Genomic DNA, 13135 nt, shown 5'->3' with positions numbered 1-13135 from the left:
CGTCCTGCTCTCCAAAGCAGCAAACTGCCTCCATCCCGCGCCCTGTTGTGGCCCCCCTGTTCTGTGGGGACAGAATACAGGGTGGGAGGGGGGCCTGACATCAGCGCCCTCCTCTCCATGGCACAGCAAGCAGGAGGCTGGGGGTGGGGGGAGGAGGAGGCAGCTCCAAGGCGATGGGCAGGAGGGGGAGGGGCCGCTGAAGTGCTGTGCTTGGTAGCCTCTTGGCCAAACCAGCAGGGTCCCCTGTCAGAGGCTCCCAAATCGACCAGTGGATCCCGATCTCCTGGCTGGTGACCAGGGGATTAGGGTGGTACCCTCGCCAGGCCACAGAGAGCATAATGGTGAGTTGATTGTGCACCTGCGGGCTGTGGAAACGTGTAGCCAGGAGGACACGATTCCTACCCTGTGTGTGCTGAGCCAGGTGACCTCCCTGGGACCAGCGTGGAAGGCTGCAAAGCGGAGGAGAACGTCTCTGACTTTTTACCTAGTGAGTCTGCCTGTTTGCCTGGCGGGGACTGTATAAAAATCCACCTGACAGGCCAGAAATGATCCTGGGTGGCAGGGAAACCAGCAGGAATTCATTGTGGCTGAGCAGAGCGACGCTTCTGAATTGTTGCTGAAAGCTGCCGAGGAACAGCCGCCTGCTGGGGATTTGGGCAGGCAGTTTGCGGTGGCCGAGGAGGGTGGAAGTGATTGGACTGAGGGAGATCCGGAGGAAAGTCTGTCTGTGGAAGGCAGCAGTGTGATCGTTGAGAGCCTGGTTCCAGTTCCTAACAGCCAGAATGTTTCAGTTAAGAGGGACTCTGTTGACCTTAGTGTGGGAAAACCCAGCCTGGACAGATCTGAGGTTGTTTCAGGTGAGCTGAAAGTTGTTTCAGATGAGGTGAAAACTGTCAGAGAATGGGAACAGGTCTGTGGGCCCCGAGAGACTGTGTCAGACCAGCTTGCTGGGAAGTCAGTGCTGTTGGGACAGTGAAGTTTCCAGGTGGATTGGGAAAGCAGACATTGTGTGTTTTAGTCCAAAAGATTAGAAAGATGAGTATGCAGAACAGAACAGCTGTGCAGTTAATCTCTCAGGATTACAGGGAATGGCCGTTAAAAACCCCCATCTACAGACACTGAGAACTCTGGCAATCTCTTAGGCTGTGTCTACTCTAGGAAATGATTTTGAAACTAGTACATTTGATTAATACCTCCCCATTTAACAGAATCGAACTAGCGGGGAAACATCAAAATTAGTCCAAGGCTGGCTCTGTTAATGTAGACACGCTACCTCGGATTTAGAGCCCCAAGAAGCACTGGGGAGTAATTAGTTTGAATTACTCTGGGAACTAATTAATTGGAATAAGCGGTACCTGAGCATCGACGCTACTGTTATTTCAGAATACCTATTTTGGAATTAGAGTTACTCCCGATAAAAACCAGGAGTACAGAGTTCAAATTCCGTGGCCCATTATTTTGAAATAACAGGCTTGGTAGTGTGGATGCTCCGCTTATAAATTCGATTTAGCGGGGGCATTATTTTGAAATTAAGCCCTGATGTAGATGAGGGCTTAGTGAACTTAATGTCTGATTTCATGTGGAAGCAGGGGTAGGTGATGGCAAGACGAAAGAACTGTGGGTCTTTCTTACATGCCAGTGGACAAAGTCCCCGTCTCTTCAAGACAGAGGCCAGCTTTGCACATGGTGACTCTTAAGCTAAAAACTGAGGAAAAGAGTAATGTTTGTGTTGATACCTGACAGACTGGGGGGAGACAGACTCCATAGCAATTGCTAGAAGAGAGGACACACCCAGCCAGCCAGCTGCTGCTGTTCAGGAAGGAACGTCAGAGTTCCAGTCCATAAAACAAGGAGGCAGGAAAAAGAAAGCTGCAGGTTAACCCTAAAATGCCAGCCCTCCAATGGTATTGAGCCAAGGATGACAAAAAGAACGGTACATGTGCACTTGCAATGGATTTGTTCTTGGTGCTGGTGTCCACTTCTGTAACCAATGTGCTGCTGCTACCCAGAACTGTAAACCTGCCCAATGCGCATGATCTTTTGGAGAAACTCCAGAACATGTCCAGAGTGGCACATAATGACACACTGTTCTGTAAGGGACCTAGTAATACTGATATTTCCCGGTTGTTGGTGCCTGTAACTTGTGTGGGAGCTTCTCACATGAGAGAGGGCATTCCACACTTAATGTGCTGTATGAACAGGGAAACTGAGGCACACCGCCATCTTGCTTTCATGGCTAAATTCCAGGATTCCTACACTATGGAGAACATGAATATCTACATTAACTTGGTGTTTATTTGGTTCCAGACATTGGCCAGAGCTTCTAGAGAGAAATTACACTTAGCTTTTGGCCGGCTCACCTAAGAAATCATATATAGAAATCATGGTACAAAAGCAGATCAGATCCACTGTTGTTCTAAGCAATTATTGCCCTGCATTTGTCACAGAGTTCAGTGATATTATGACGATCGTATTGAACCTTACAATGATGAACCCTGTTTTAGACAAACACGGTTTTCACAAACCTTTCAAGTCACACGCTGCTATTTCTGATACAGAATTAAAACCTGTAGCAACACAGCATCCCTTCCAGCATCACTCTGGCCGTGGTGGGGTGACATTCTTGGCTTCTCGGCGTGAACATGCAGAATATTGTTGTACCCGCCGTTGTAGGTTTGCCCCACGTTTTGTACAAAGTGGCCAAGTGAGGTGTCTATTGAAAGCTGATGCTTTGCTAATTGTGTTTCTACTTTTCATGTGCATGTCAAAGTCTTGTATTTAGAGTGATAAGTATTGGCCATGTTCTAACATTCTAAGTATTTGCTTCAGAGAGATATCAACAGGCTTCACCCGCCTATTGTAACAGGGTGGCTACTCAACTGAATCCAAGTACTTGACTGGCAGTGAACCTTAACCGTTGCCAATACACATTTGAGGAATGTTGCTGTGAACCTCAATCTCTACTTTCTTTAATAAACCTTTAGATGTTAGATTGCAAAGAACTGGCCCAGCGTGCTCTTCTGGGTAAGCTCTGAGGTATAAATTGACCTGGTAACAGGGCTGATCCTTTGGCATTGGAAGAACCTGTTGGGAGTTGGTGCGATTGGTTTTCATAACCTCTCATCCGTAAAGGGTGCGGTGCTGGCTGAGACACAGGGAAAGCTGGAGTGTCTGAGGGGATTCTCGGTGCGGCAAACAGAAGTGCTCTTTGTGACTGGTTCAGTCGCGTTTTAGTGGAGGTCCCCCGCTCTTGTGCTGTAAGTAGCCCCATTTCTAGCATTCACCCTGATGTGACCCTCTCAGCAGTGCCCCCAGAACCCGTTCTATTACAGTAGATAGGAGGACAGAGCTGGCATCGGGGTGTGTGGCAGAGAGCCGTTCCCTGGGTAAGCGTTTCTGTGGTGTGTTGTGTGGCTGCTGGTATTTACTTCAGATTGGGGGGCAAATACTCAGCAGCAGCCACACAACACACCACAGAAACACTCGCCCAGGAACCTACTCCTGCAACAAAGCCCATTGCCAGTTCTGTCCACAAACCCATACTAGCAACACCATCACAGGAGCTAACCACATATGCCCCAACATCAGGGGTTCATCCATCTGCACATCCTCCAATGTGGTGTGTGCAATCCTGTGCCAGCAATGCTCCTCTGCCATGGATAATGGTCAAACCAGACTGTCTCTGCACCAAAGGATTAATGGACCCAAATCACACACCAGGAATGGGAACAGACACAAACCTGTAGGGGAACATTTTAACCTCCCTGGACAGACAGTACTGGATTTGAAAGTAGCCATCCTTCTGCAAAAGAATTTCAATGGGAGACAGCTGAACTAACGTTCATTAGCTAATCAACACAATCAACTTAAGACTGAAAAGCATCTTCACTGATTACTGCACTACAAAGACAATTTTCCCCTCTCTTGATATTCACATCAACTGCTGTGAATGAGCCGTTTCCACCCTGACTTGATTACCAGAAGTAACTTCTTTCTTTTGTTGTCCTTATATACACCCATTTCCCTGTAACTTCCATTGCAATTCATCTGATGAAGTAGGTTTTATCTACAAGGAGCTTACGCCCTAATAAAACTGTTGGCCTCTAAGGGTACTTCTAGACAGTGGTGCTATTTCGGGATATGTCTGATATCCCAAAACAGCATTTTCCATGTTTTAACAGTATGCCTGTTATTTTGAAATGAAGTTGAAATAACGGGCTTGCTATTCCGACGTCCTGGTAAACTTTGTTTTATGAGGATTAAGGCACTTGTCGGAAAGGGGGTCTATGTCGAAATTTGGCAATAAGTTCGAAATAAGCTACACAATTTGCATAGCTCAAATTGTGTAGCTTTTGAGCTTGTGCCACTATGTAGATGCACCCTATGTTGCCATAAGACTTCTTGTTGCTTTTGCAGATACAGACTAACCCAGCTACCCTTCTGTGACTTAATTTTGGAGTAAGACTCATTGAACTCATTGGCATTTCTGGTTTTTGAAAACACAAGTGCATGTTGGGGTTCCCTTTTGGAGAGCTGAGTTCTGCAGAAGTAAAACAGGGAATAGACTCATGGCATCACCATTGTGGTCTGTGTCCATCATGTTCCAAAATATGGGGCCTGTCTTATGTAATATAAAATAAGAAAACAACACTCTGTGGCAACTGGCAACTGTAGATTTCTCTTACTGCAGCTTTCTGCATTGTGTAGTTGGGGGAGAGATTCTAAACCTAGTTCATTAATTTAAAAAGCCACAACGTTTTGCAAGGCTACACTTATTTTTTCTATCAACACCCAACACCGCAAACAACTTGGGAATTTAGCCATCAAATCAGATTTCTATGAAAAGGCACAGAGAGGGTCTTGAAGAATGGTGCATTGCAAAGTGAATTAGTGGAGTTACTAGCCAGTTGACCCTCTCAGCGATATCCACATCCTAAGCCACATCATTTTCTCTGAGGGTATGTTTACATTGCAAGCTTATTTCGGAAAAAGCCATTCTGGAAGGTATCTTCCGGAATATCTTATTTCAAAATAGAGCATTAACAGAACAGGGAAGCCTCAAAATTAGTCCGAGGCAGACTCTCCTTATGTGATTGTGCAACCTCGATTTAGCGCCTTAGATTGGCTCTGGGGAGGGGCTATTTCAACATAGCAGCAGTGGAGCGTCTACACACACCCTCTTCCTAAAGAGCTTTTTCGGAAGAGGTGTTATTCCTCAGGGAATCAGGTTTACCAATGTCAGAAAAACCCTCCGTTATTTCGATTTTCTTTTGAAATAACAGTTGTTGTGTGAATACTAGTATAGTATTCTTTTTTCAGAATGACCATTATTCCAGAAAAATGGTGAAGCATAGACGCATCCTCAATTAGCAGTTTTCCTTTTCATGTTTCATAGTCTCAACTAGGCCCTGCATTATCTTCTTGCCCTGCTTCTGCTTGACACGTTTTCCTTTTTTACCCAGGGAACGGAATGCTTCGAAATGTTCCCAGATTAGGTCTCTCTTACACCCAGGAGCCAGGACAGTTTTTTGTGGCAAAAGTGTGGGGGGAACATAGAAAGCCATCTTTGATATATATATATATATATATTGTCTGTCTGTAAGACCATGTCTTAATTAACTCCTCTGCCCTGCTTAGCCAAGATCAGCCACCATGTAAGCACAGAACAAAACAATCTGACCAACATGTTACTAGAAATTAAAAGCCAAGAACTCTCAAGAAACAAGAGCTGGTAGTTAAGCTGGGTACACGAGAGCCAAAATTTAGTATTTTATTGATAAATCTTAAAAAAAAGCCATTTTAAATAAATTAAAAACTTGATTTTTAATTTTATTTAAAAAATCATTGATTTGTATCCACCCTGGAAATAATCCGAAGCAATAACACCATTTGAAATCCTGCCTTGTTGTCTTTGTCTCCCAGCGACAATGAAAGAACCACTAACACTGACTCTGTTTGTTTTGGTTAAGACTCGTCTGCCCAAGGACAAGCAAGAATGTTGAAGTGGATCAAAATAGGGCTCGGGCTCACTTTTCTCTTTGTCCTGGCCTTTGTCTATAAACGTTCCCTGTTGCCTGACCACGTCGTCTTACGTGAGCCAAGTCCTGAGCCGTTCCTGAAGGAAGAGGATGACTTGAGCATCATCTTTGTGGAGACCACAGACCACCTGCAGATTCCTCCATTGGCTTCATGTTCTGTGGAATCTGCTGCCAGGGCCTACCCCAACAGATCCATTCGTTTCTTCATAAAAGGGCTGAAGAATAACACGTTGCAAGATTTAAATTCCAAATCCGCAGCATTTGCTCTTCTATCCAGGATGAAGAATGTCTTCCTTCTTCCTTTCCCAATGGAAACTGTTTTCCAGGAGACACCTCTGCGCCAATGGTATCACAAGGTGAGAGGAAATACTAGGGAAAATATTTTTGGGAACAAGATTCAATGAAGAAGTGGAAGGAAATGAAGGGCTTGCACAATTTATTCCAGTTTTGAAGCTGTTGTCATTTTGCTGCACCCAGCGTGGACCATTTTTCATGACACTGTGCCCTGCATTAGTCAAAATATTGATTGAAATTGTTATGGAGATTGTCCATTTCCTGATGGCAGGAGCTATGGCAAATGGAGCATTTCCATCATAATTTCCATAATTATATTTTCTCAAAGTGGTTAATCACCATCTTTTCCAGAAAGGCAAGAAGCCGATACAAATGTTGTATTTGTAACATTTCAGTCAGCATGAATGTAAAAGGAGGATTTGCTGTTTGGGAAACTTGATTTCAGTGCTTGTTGAAGGTGTCTGACAGCCACAAAAATGTCTGGGCACAAGCTCCTCCCCCGATTTGTATGGGGATGTTGCTGGCCTGCTCCCCTTTGTCAGTGAGAGGGGGAAAAATCCAGATGAACCTGGACCTGCCCCAGCGGGGGACATGTGCCCTTCCCCCGGCTGTGCCCGCAGGAGCTGCAGAGGCCATGGAGAGGTGCTTCTCACCTGGCCCCAAGCTCCTGCAGTGAGAGAGGTCTGGGGTTGTCCTCTCTCCCTGTACACTGGAGCCCTCCTCCCCGACCCCACCCCAGAGCAATCATTTAATAAAGAAAACAAAAATTAGTTGAATTAAGGCCCCAAGCAAGGCCGGGTAAATCTTCTAGTTTGTTTGTAAATGAAAGCAGGGTGTCTGAGAATAAATCAGCAGCTGGATGCACTATTGGTACACCCGCCCTCCCTCCCCACGCGTCACCCAAAGTCTGAATTTCTCTCTATTTTTATGCTCTGCAAAGATTGAAAGAAGGGGTCCGTTCCAAAGCCCCTTGGAGCCGATGAGACTCTCTCAATGGATTCATATGGGCTTTGGATCAGACACTGAGTGTGTCAGTTGAGATGTGGGGGCGTTGTTTGGGAAAATAACAGTTCACAGTTAATGCTAATGAAGGGTAATAATGAGGAAGGAGAACTGCATACAACTGAGGTGGTTAGTTAGAAATGAAAAGGCACAGTGCCAAAAGTGACATCTCTGCAAGCTGCATGAGAACTTTTTAAAGTCACCAGAATAGAGGTTCGTCTTAAATGTATAACAGAAATTTTAAAAATAAATAAATAAATAAAACCCAAAGTGCCACAGTGGCTAAACAACAAAGAAAGGAGCAGTGAGACGCAAAAAAAACCCAACAAAAAAACAACACCTTTAAAAACGGAAGTGAAATCCAAGTGAAGACAGTAGAAAAGAACATAAACTCCAGCAAGGGAAGTGTAAAAACATACTTTTTGAGACTGTGGCTTTTTTAATTAATAGCAAAAATGACATTAGAAGCAGGAAGCCAACTAACCAACCAGTGGGGCCACTGGACGATGGAGATGCTAAAGGAGCACTTGAGGGCGATGAGACTATTGCACAGAAACTAAATTAATTCTTTGCATCGGACTTCATGTTCCCAAATGGGAGTCATTCTTTTTAGGTGACAGATCTGAGGCACTGTTCCAGATTGAGGTGCCATTAAAAGAAATTACGGAATAAAGTGATAAACTGTAATGAGTCACTAACCGCAGACGGCATTCCCCCAAAACTTCTGAAGGGCCTCAGATATGAAATTGCAGAATTACTAATTGTAGTGTCAGCGGGGTAGCCATATTAGTCTGCGTTTGGAAAAACGACGAGTCCTTTAGCACCATAAAGATGAACAAATTTATTTGGGCATAAACTTGCACGGGGAAAGACGATGAATCTGACGAAGTGGGTCTTTGCCCACAAAAGCCTATGCCCAAATAAATGTGTTAGTCTTTAAGGTGCCACAGGACTACAGGTGCCACTGTACTTTGTAAATGATCCTTTAATTCAACTTCTCTACCAAATAACTAGAGAATAGCTAATGTGACACCAATCTTTAAAAAAGTGCTCCAGAGGCAATCCCGACAACTACAGGCTGAAAAACCTGACTTCAGTACCAGGCAAACTGGTTTTAATTATAATAAAGAACAAAATTTCCAGAAATGTAGATGACCATAGTTTGTTTGGGAAATGTCAACATAGTTTTTGTAAAGGGAAATCCTGCCATACCTATCTACTAGAATTCTTTGTGCGGGGCAACAAGCATGTGGACAAAGGGGATCCAGTGGATGTAGCGTACTTATATTCTCAGAAAGCTTTCGAGCAGGTCTCTCACCAGAAGCTCTTATGCATAGTAAGCAGTCATGGGACAAAAGGGAAGGTCTTCTCATGAACGGGTAACTGGTTAAAAGATAGGAATTAAAGGGTTGGAGTAAGTGGTCACTTTTCAGAATAGAGAGAGGTAAATATTGGTGTCCCCCAAAAGTCTGTTCTGGAATCAATCCTATTCCTGTATAAATGAACTGGAAAATCATGGCCAAAAGTTAGGTGGCAAATTCTGCAGATGATACAAAGCTGCTCAAGATAGGTAGGTCCTGGGCAGAGGATGAAGACCTCCAAAAGGATCTCTCAAAACTGGTGACTGAGCAACAAAATAGCAGATGAAATTCAATGTTGAGAAATGCAAAGTAATGCACCTCGCCAGACATAATCCCAATTATACATATAAAATGATGGGGACTAAATTAGCTGTTTACAGTCAAGAACGAGATCTTGGAGTCATTCTGAATAGTTCTCCAAAAACATCTCCTCAATGTGCCACGGCAGTCAAAAAAGCAAACAGAATGTTGAGAATCATTAGGAAAGGGATAGAAGACAGAAAATACATAAATCCATGCTGTGCCCACATCTTGATGTGGTCGCTTCAGAACAGAACACCTAGCCATTAATTGATTAAGGGTTTACAGTTAAGACAGGCTGAGAGTTTTGTAGAGCACATAGCTAACAGGAGCAGGTGTTGAGATGTTTCGAAGTGCAGTCAATTGCATCTCTGTGATCCCTTTCCACCTCTGCAGGTAAATCCAGCCCAGGAAAGGTACTGGCTGCATGTCAGCGCTGACGCAAGCAGACTTGCACTCGTCTGGAAATACGGCGGGATCTACATGGACACCGATGTCATCTCCATCAGGCCTATTTCGCTGAAAAACTTCCTGACGGCCGAGACTCCCCATGTCGCTGGCAATGCAATTTTTGGCTTTTCTGACCATCACTGGTTCATTTGGGATTGCATGAAGGATTTTGTTGCCAACTACAAAGGAGACATTTGGGGATACCAGGGTCCCACCTTACTGACAAGGATGTTCAAAGCATTGTGCAGCGTGACCGATTTCCATATCGTGGAAGATATAAGCTGTAAGAACATTTCCTTCTTACAACCTGAGCGTTTCTACCCCATCCCCTATCCACAGTGGAAGGAGTACTTCAGGGTCTGGGAGAGAAGCCCCGACTTCAACCACTCCTATTCTCTGCATCTGTGGAACTTCATGAACAAGGAACACAAGCGTGTGGTTGCAGGAAGTAACACCTTGGTGGAAAATCTCTTCAAAACATACTGCCCCACCACGTACAAGGTCCTTATTCAAGACTCAGAAAACAGTGGTCCATAGGCAGTGAAATAAGACTGAATGACTGGATCTAGTAGAATGAGGTGACCCTTCCAGACCTGACTGTCCTGGGACTAAATAAATTGTGCACAAAACGGATCTCCTCTGAGTCAGTGACTCTCAGCCATTTTTTTCTGTGCTAACCACTTTGTAAGAGAGAAACTCTCCGAGTCCACCTCTACTCCCAAGTAGAATCCCATTGAAAATCCCATTGGGCATCTGTCCTTCCCTTTAGATGCCTAAATGCCTTTCAGAATCCGTCCCCTTTGATACATTTGGAAATTTTGCCCAGTCATTTGCTGTGTGTCCTGCAGCACCTTGTGCGATGAGGCTGAGGCTTCGCCCTGCTACTGTAATACTCATGTTCAATAAATGTGAATACAATGACTTCTGGGATGGGCAAAGGAAAGGGGGGGAGGGTCTGTGCTCAGTGATGGTTTCTGTGTGAGTCTCTCTCAGTCCTTATATGGCCCCGTTCTTGCAGCATGTGGGCGTCTCGCCGCAGCCCCGTGTGGCTGGGAAGCTCTGTTCTCCCTGCTGGAGACCCCGTCGTGGAACTGAGGCCTGGAGCCCCACGCGGGACCCAGGGACCCACCCCCAGTGCCAGGCGCTGCCGCCACCCACACAGCCCCAGTCAGCCACGGCCTGGCCCTGCCGCTGCCTGGACTCCTGGGGCCAGATCCCCTGCGCCTCAGTTTCTGCCTCCAGGCCCCTGCAAGGCCCAGTCTGGCAGGTGTGCGCTGAGCTCTCCTCGCTCCGCACAACACGGGCCGGGGAGGAGCCTCCCTGACAGCCTAGCCCAGGCCTGAGGGGACCCGCGCCCTGGGACGGGGATGCCAGTTCGACTCCCCCCCTTTGACCCAGCCTGTGACCCACGGGGCACTCTGGGGCGAGCCTCTCCCGGTGTCGCTCGGTGTGGTGGGTGCAAATAGCTGCGTGTGCGCCGGGGCAGAGGCAGCACGGCCCTCGGTGCATCCTCAGGCGGGTAGCCGGTGCCAGGCTGCGGCGCCGGGGCTGTTCCTAGCACGTCCGCTCCCCAGAGCCAGCACTGCACCGTGACCGCAGGGACGGGGCTGGCGGGGGGGGGGGGCTGAGCAGGGGCCGCTGGGCTGGGAGCCACCCGGCGGGGCAGTAGGCAGAGGGCTCACTGGAGCCAGGCTCAGTCTGACAGAGTCCGGCCAGGCCCAGAGACAGGGCCAGGCCCAGAGCAGAGAGAGAAGCTGGGAGAAGACTGACGAGCTCTTTCACCCTCCCTTCCCTTCACCCACCCACTGTTATTCACCACGAGGCTTCCCGTCACGCTGGGCAAGATGTGCCAGACACGGCTGCAGCCGGGCTCCCCAGCGCTCCCTCGCCTGGCCTGTCCCTGCGGTTCCATTGACTGGAAAGTATTTCAGCTGGATTCTTTCCCAGTATGAACTGAAACCCTTTCACTCCCGTGCAGCTAGCCACTCGCCAGGGCAGATCCCGCCTGCTCCGCGGGACGGGCCGTTTGGAAACCCGCAGCCCATTGGCCGGTGTCCCGGCTGCCACACGGTGTCATTGGCAGACACAGCCGGAGACAGGCAGACGGCGCCTGTCCCTTCTCCCTGCACCGCCAGCCTCACAACAGTCAATGGGGGGAGGCCACAGACACACAAGTGGCCCGCAGGGACCCACATCCCCGGGGCCGTAACCCTCTGGGCCCAGCCCTGCCCTCCCCCCCCCCCGCCCGCACACAGTAGCGGCACCGCCGTCCCTACGGCTGTACCCGCGCCCGGAGGCTGCGAGGCAGAGTGGAGTGCAGCCAGGCCCGGCCCGTTGCCATAGCAACCACTTGTTTTCCCCAGAGACGCCGGGGGGGGGGGGGAGGGGAGCGGCTGTTTTCCGCGGGCGGGGCCAGCCAGGCCGGGCTGAGCGGGGCTTTCTCCTTGGGCCGGGCCACAGGAACCCAGATTTTGCGGGGGCGCTGCACTGGCAGTTGGTTTCCCGGGTGGCTTTGAATTCCCGGGCGGGGGGAGGGTGCAGGGTTACAGCGGGAAACCCTCCCTGTTCCCAGCAGCTGTGCAGGGCACGGTGCCTCCGCAGCCACGTTGGGACCCTCCGCGCCCGTCACCCCGAGCCGCCCTGCCAGGCTCTTTGCAAACTGTGTCTCCATGGGACCACGTCGGGGTTCACTTCTCTTGCTTCCCGGCGCCGGGAGGGGCCATCTCGCTGGGCTGGGCCAGTCACAGAGATCCCAAGGGAACAGGCTGGCGCAGCATGATGACCTCTTTCCCAACGGGCCAGGCCCGTTTCTCAGCCCTTCACATCCCCAGGACAGGCTGGCTGCCTTCCTCACTGTGCCACAGAGCACGTGCCCAGGTTGGCCCTTGCAAAGCCCCGTGTCAAGCGGGAACCGCATCCCTGTGCTCCCCTGCAGTGGGAAAGGCAGCTCCCGAGAAGTGAGCTTGGGTAAGTGCCGGCTGCGGGGCCCGCTCTGGAGCAGGCTCACCCACTGGGGCGCAGGGGGTGGGTTGCAGGTGGGGGGAGAATTTTCACAGCCAGGAGACACATTTCCAAATAATCTAGATGGGAACAGGGTGTGATAGGCTTCCCCACAGGCCGAGTTCCTCTCCAAAGGGCGGAAGAGGCCAGCAACGCAGGCCGAACGTCCCTAGGAAGCTGATGTAGCAGGGGAGGATGGGGGGGGGGTAGGACATAACGTTGTGGGAGGTTTGATGGTAATCAGGGCCAATGATGCGGGCGCAAAGGGCGCAGTAGGCCTGGGCCTGTTAAGTCAGGGCACTGACTGCTCGCTGACCCTTGCCCTGCCTCCCCCTCTGAGGCCCGGCCTGTTCAGGGGTCTGGAGCTGAGCCCCCACTCACTCCCATTGCCCAGGGCCGGGCAACGTGTCACCAGTTAACTCTCCCTTGCCCCCTTCGCAGGCTCAGAGCGTTCCACACACCTGGGCGCTCCGACCTCTGGGCTGTACGTTCCCCAGCGCAGGGTCTGTCTGTTACTGGTGGGTTGTGCAGTGGGGCCCCTAGGTGCTCGGGGTGCAATGAGGAAGAGGAGGGGAAGGCCCAGTATTGCAGAACGCAGCAGTGATGCGCTCAAGGTGCAATTTTCCAGCATTCGCCAGCTACCTCTGCTGCTCTTCCTCTCTAGGCTCCATCCACCCCTTCTGCCCCCCC

General features: G+C 49.1%; 1 protein-coding gene across 1 annotated transcript; it reads left to right on the top strand.

Moving 5' to 3' along the window:
- Positions 1-464: 464 nt before the first annotated feature.
- LOC142830720 (alpha-1,4-N-acetylglucosaminyltransferase-like) lies at positions 465-10366 on the top strand. Its single transcript, XM_089780940.1, has 3 exons — positions 465-487; positions 5970-6394; positions 9392-10366. The coding sequence occupies exons 2-3, from the start codon at positions 5996-5998 to the stop codon at positions 9980-9982; spliced, it is 990 nt and encodes a 329-aa protein (XP_089637066.1). The 5' UTR covers positions 465-487; positions 5970-5995; the 3' UTR covers positions 9983-10366.
- Positions 10367-13135: the final 2769 nt, after the last annotated feature.

The sequence above is a fragment of the Pelodiscus sinensis genome, chromosome 10 (genome assembly GCF_052426305.1).
Source record: "Pelodiscus sinensis isolate ZL-2025 chromosome 10, ASM5242630v1, whole genome shotgun sequence".
NCBI lineage: Eukaryota > Metazoa > Chordata > Testudines > Trionychidae > Pelodiscus > Pelodiscus sinensis.
Note: the sequence above shows the minus strand (reverse complement) of the source record. Positions and strands in the feature narration are given on the sequence as shown.

Coding starts and splice junctions, on each gene's coding strand:
- LOC142830720 (XM_089780940.1), top strand. CDS start 5,996: ATGTTGAAGTGGATCAAAATAGGGCTCGGGCTCACTTTTCTCTTTGTC. Junction 6,395..9,391: donor TGCGCCAATGGTATCACAAG/GTGAGAGGAAAT, acceptor CCACCTCTGCAG/GTAAATCCAGCCCAGGAAAG.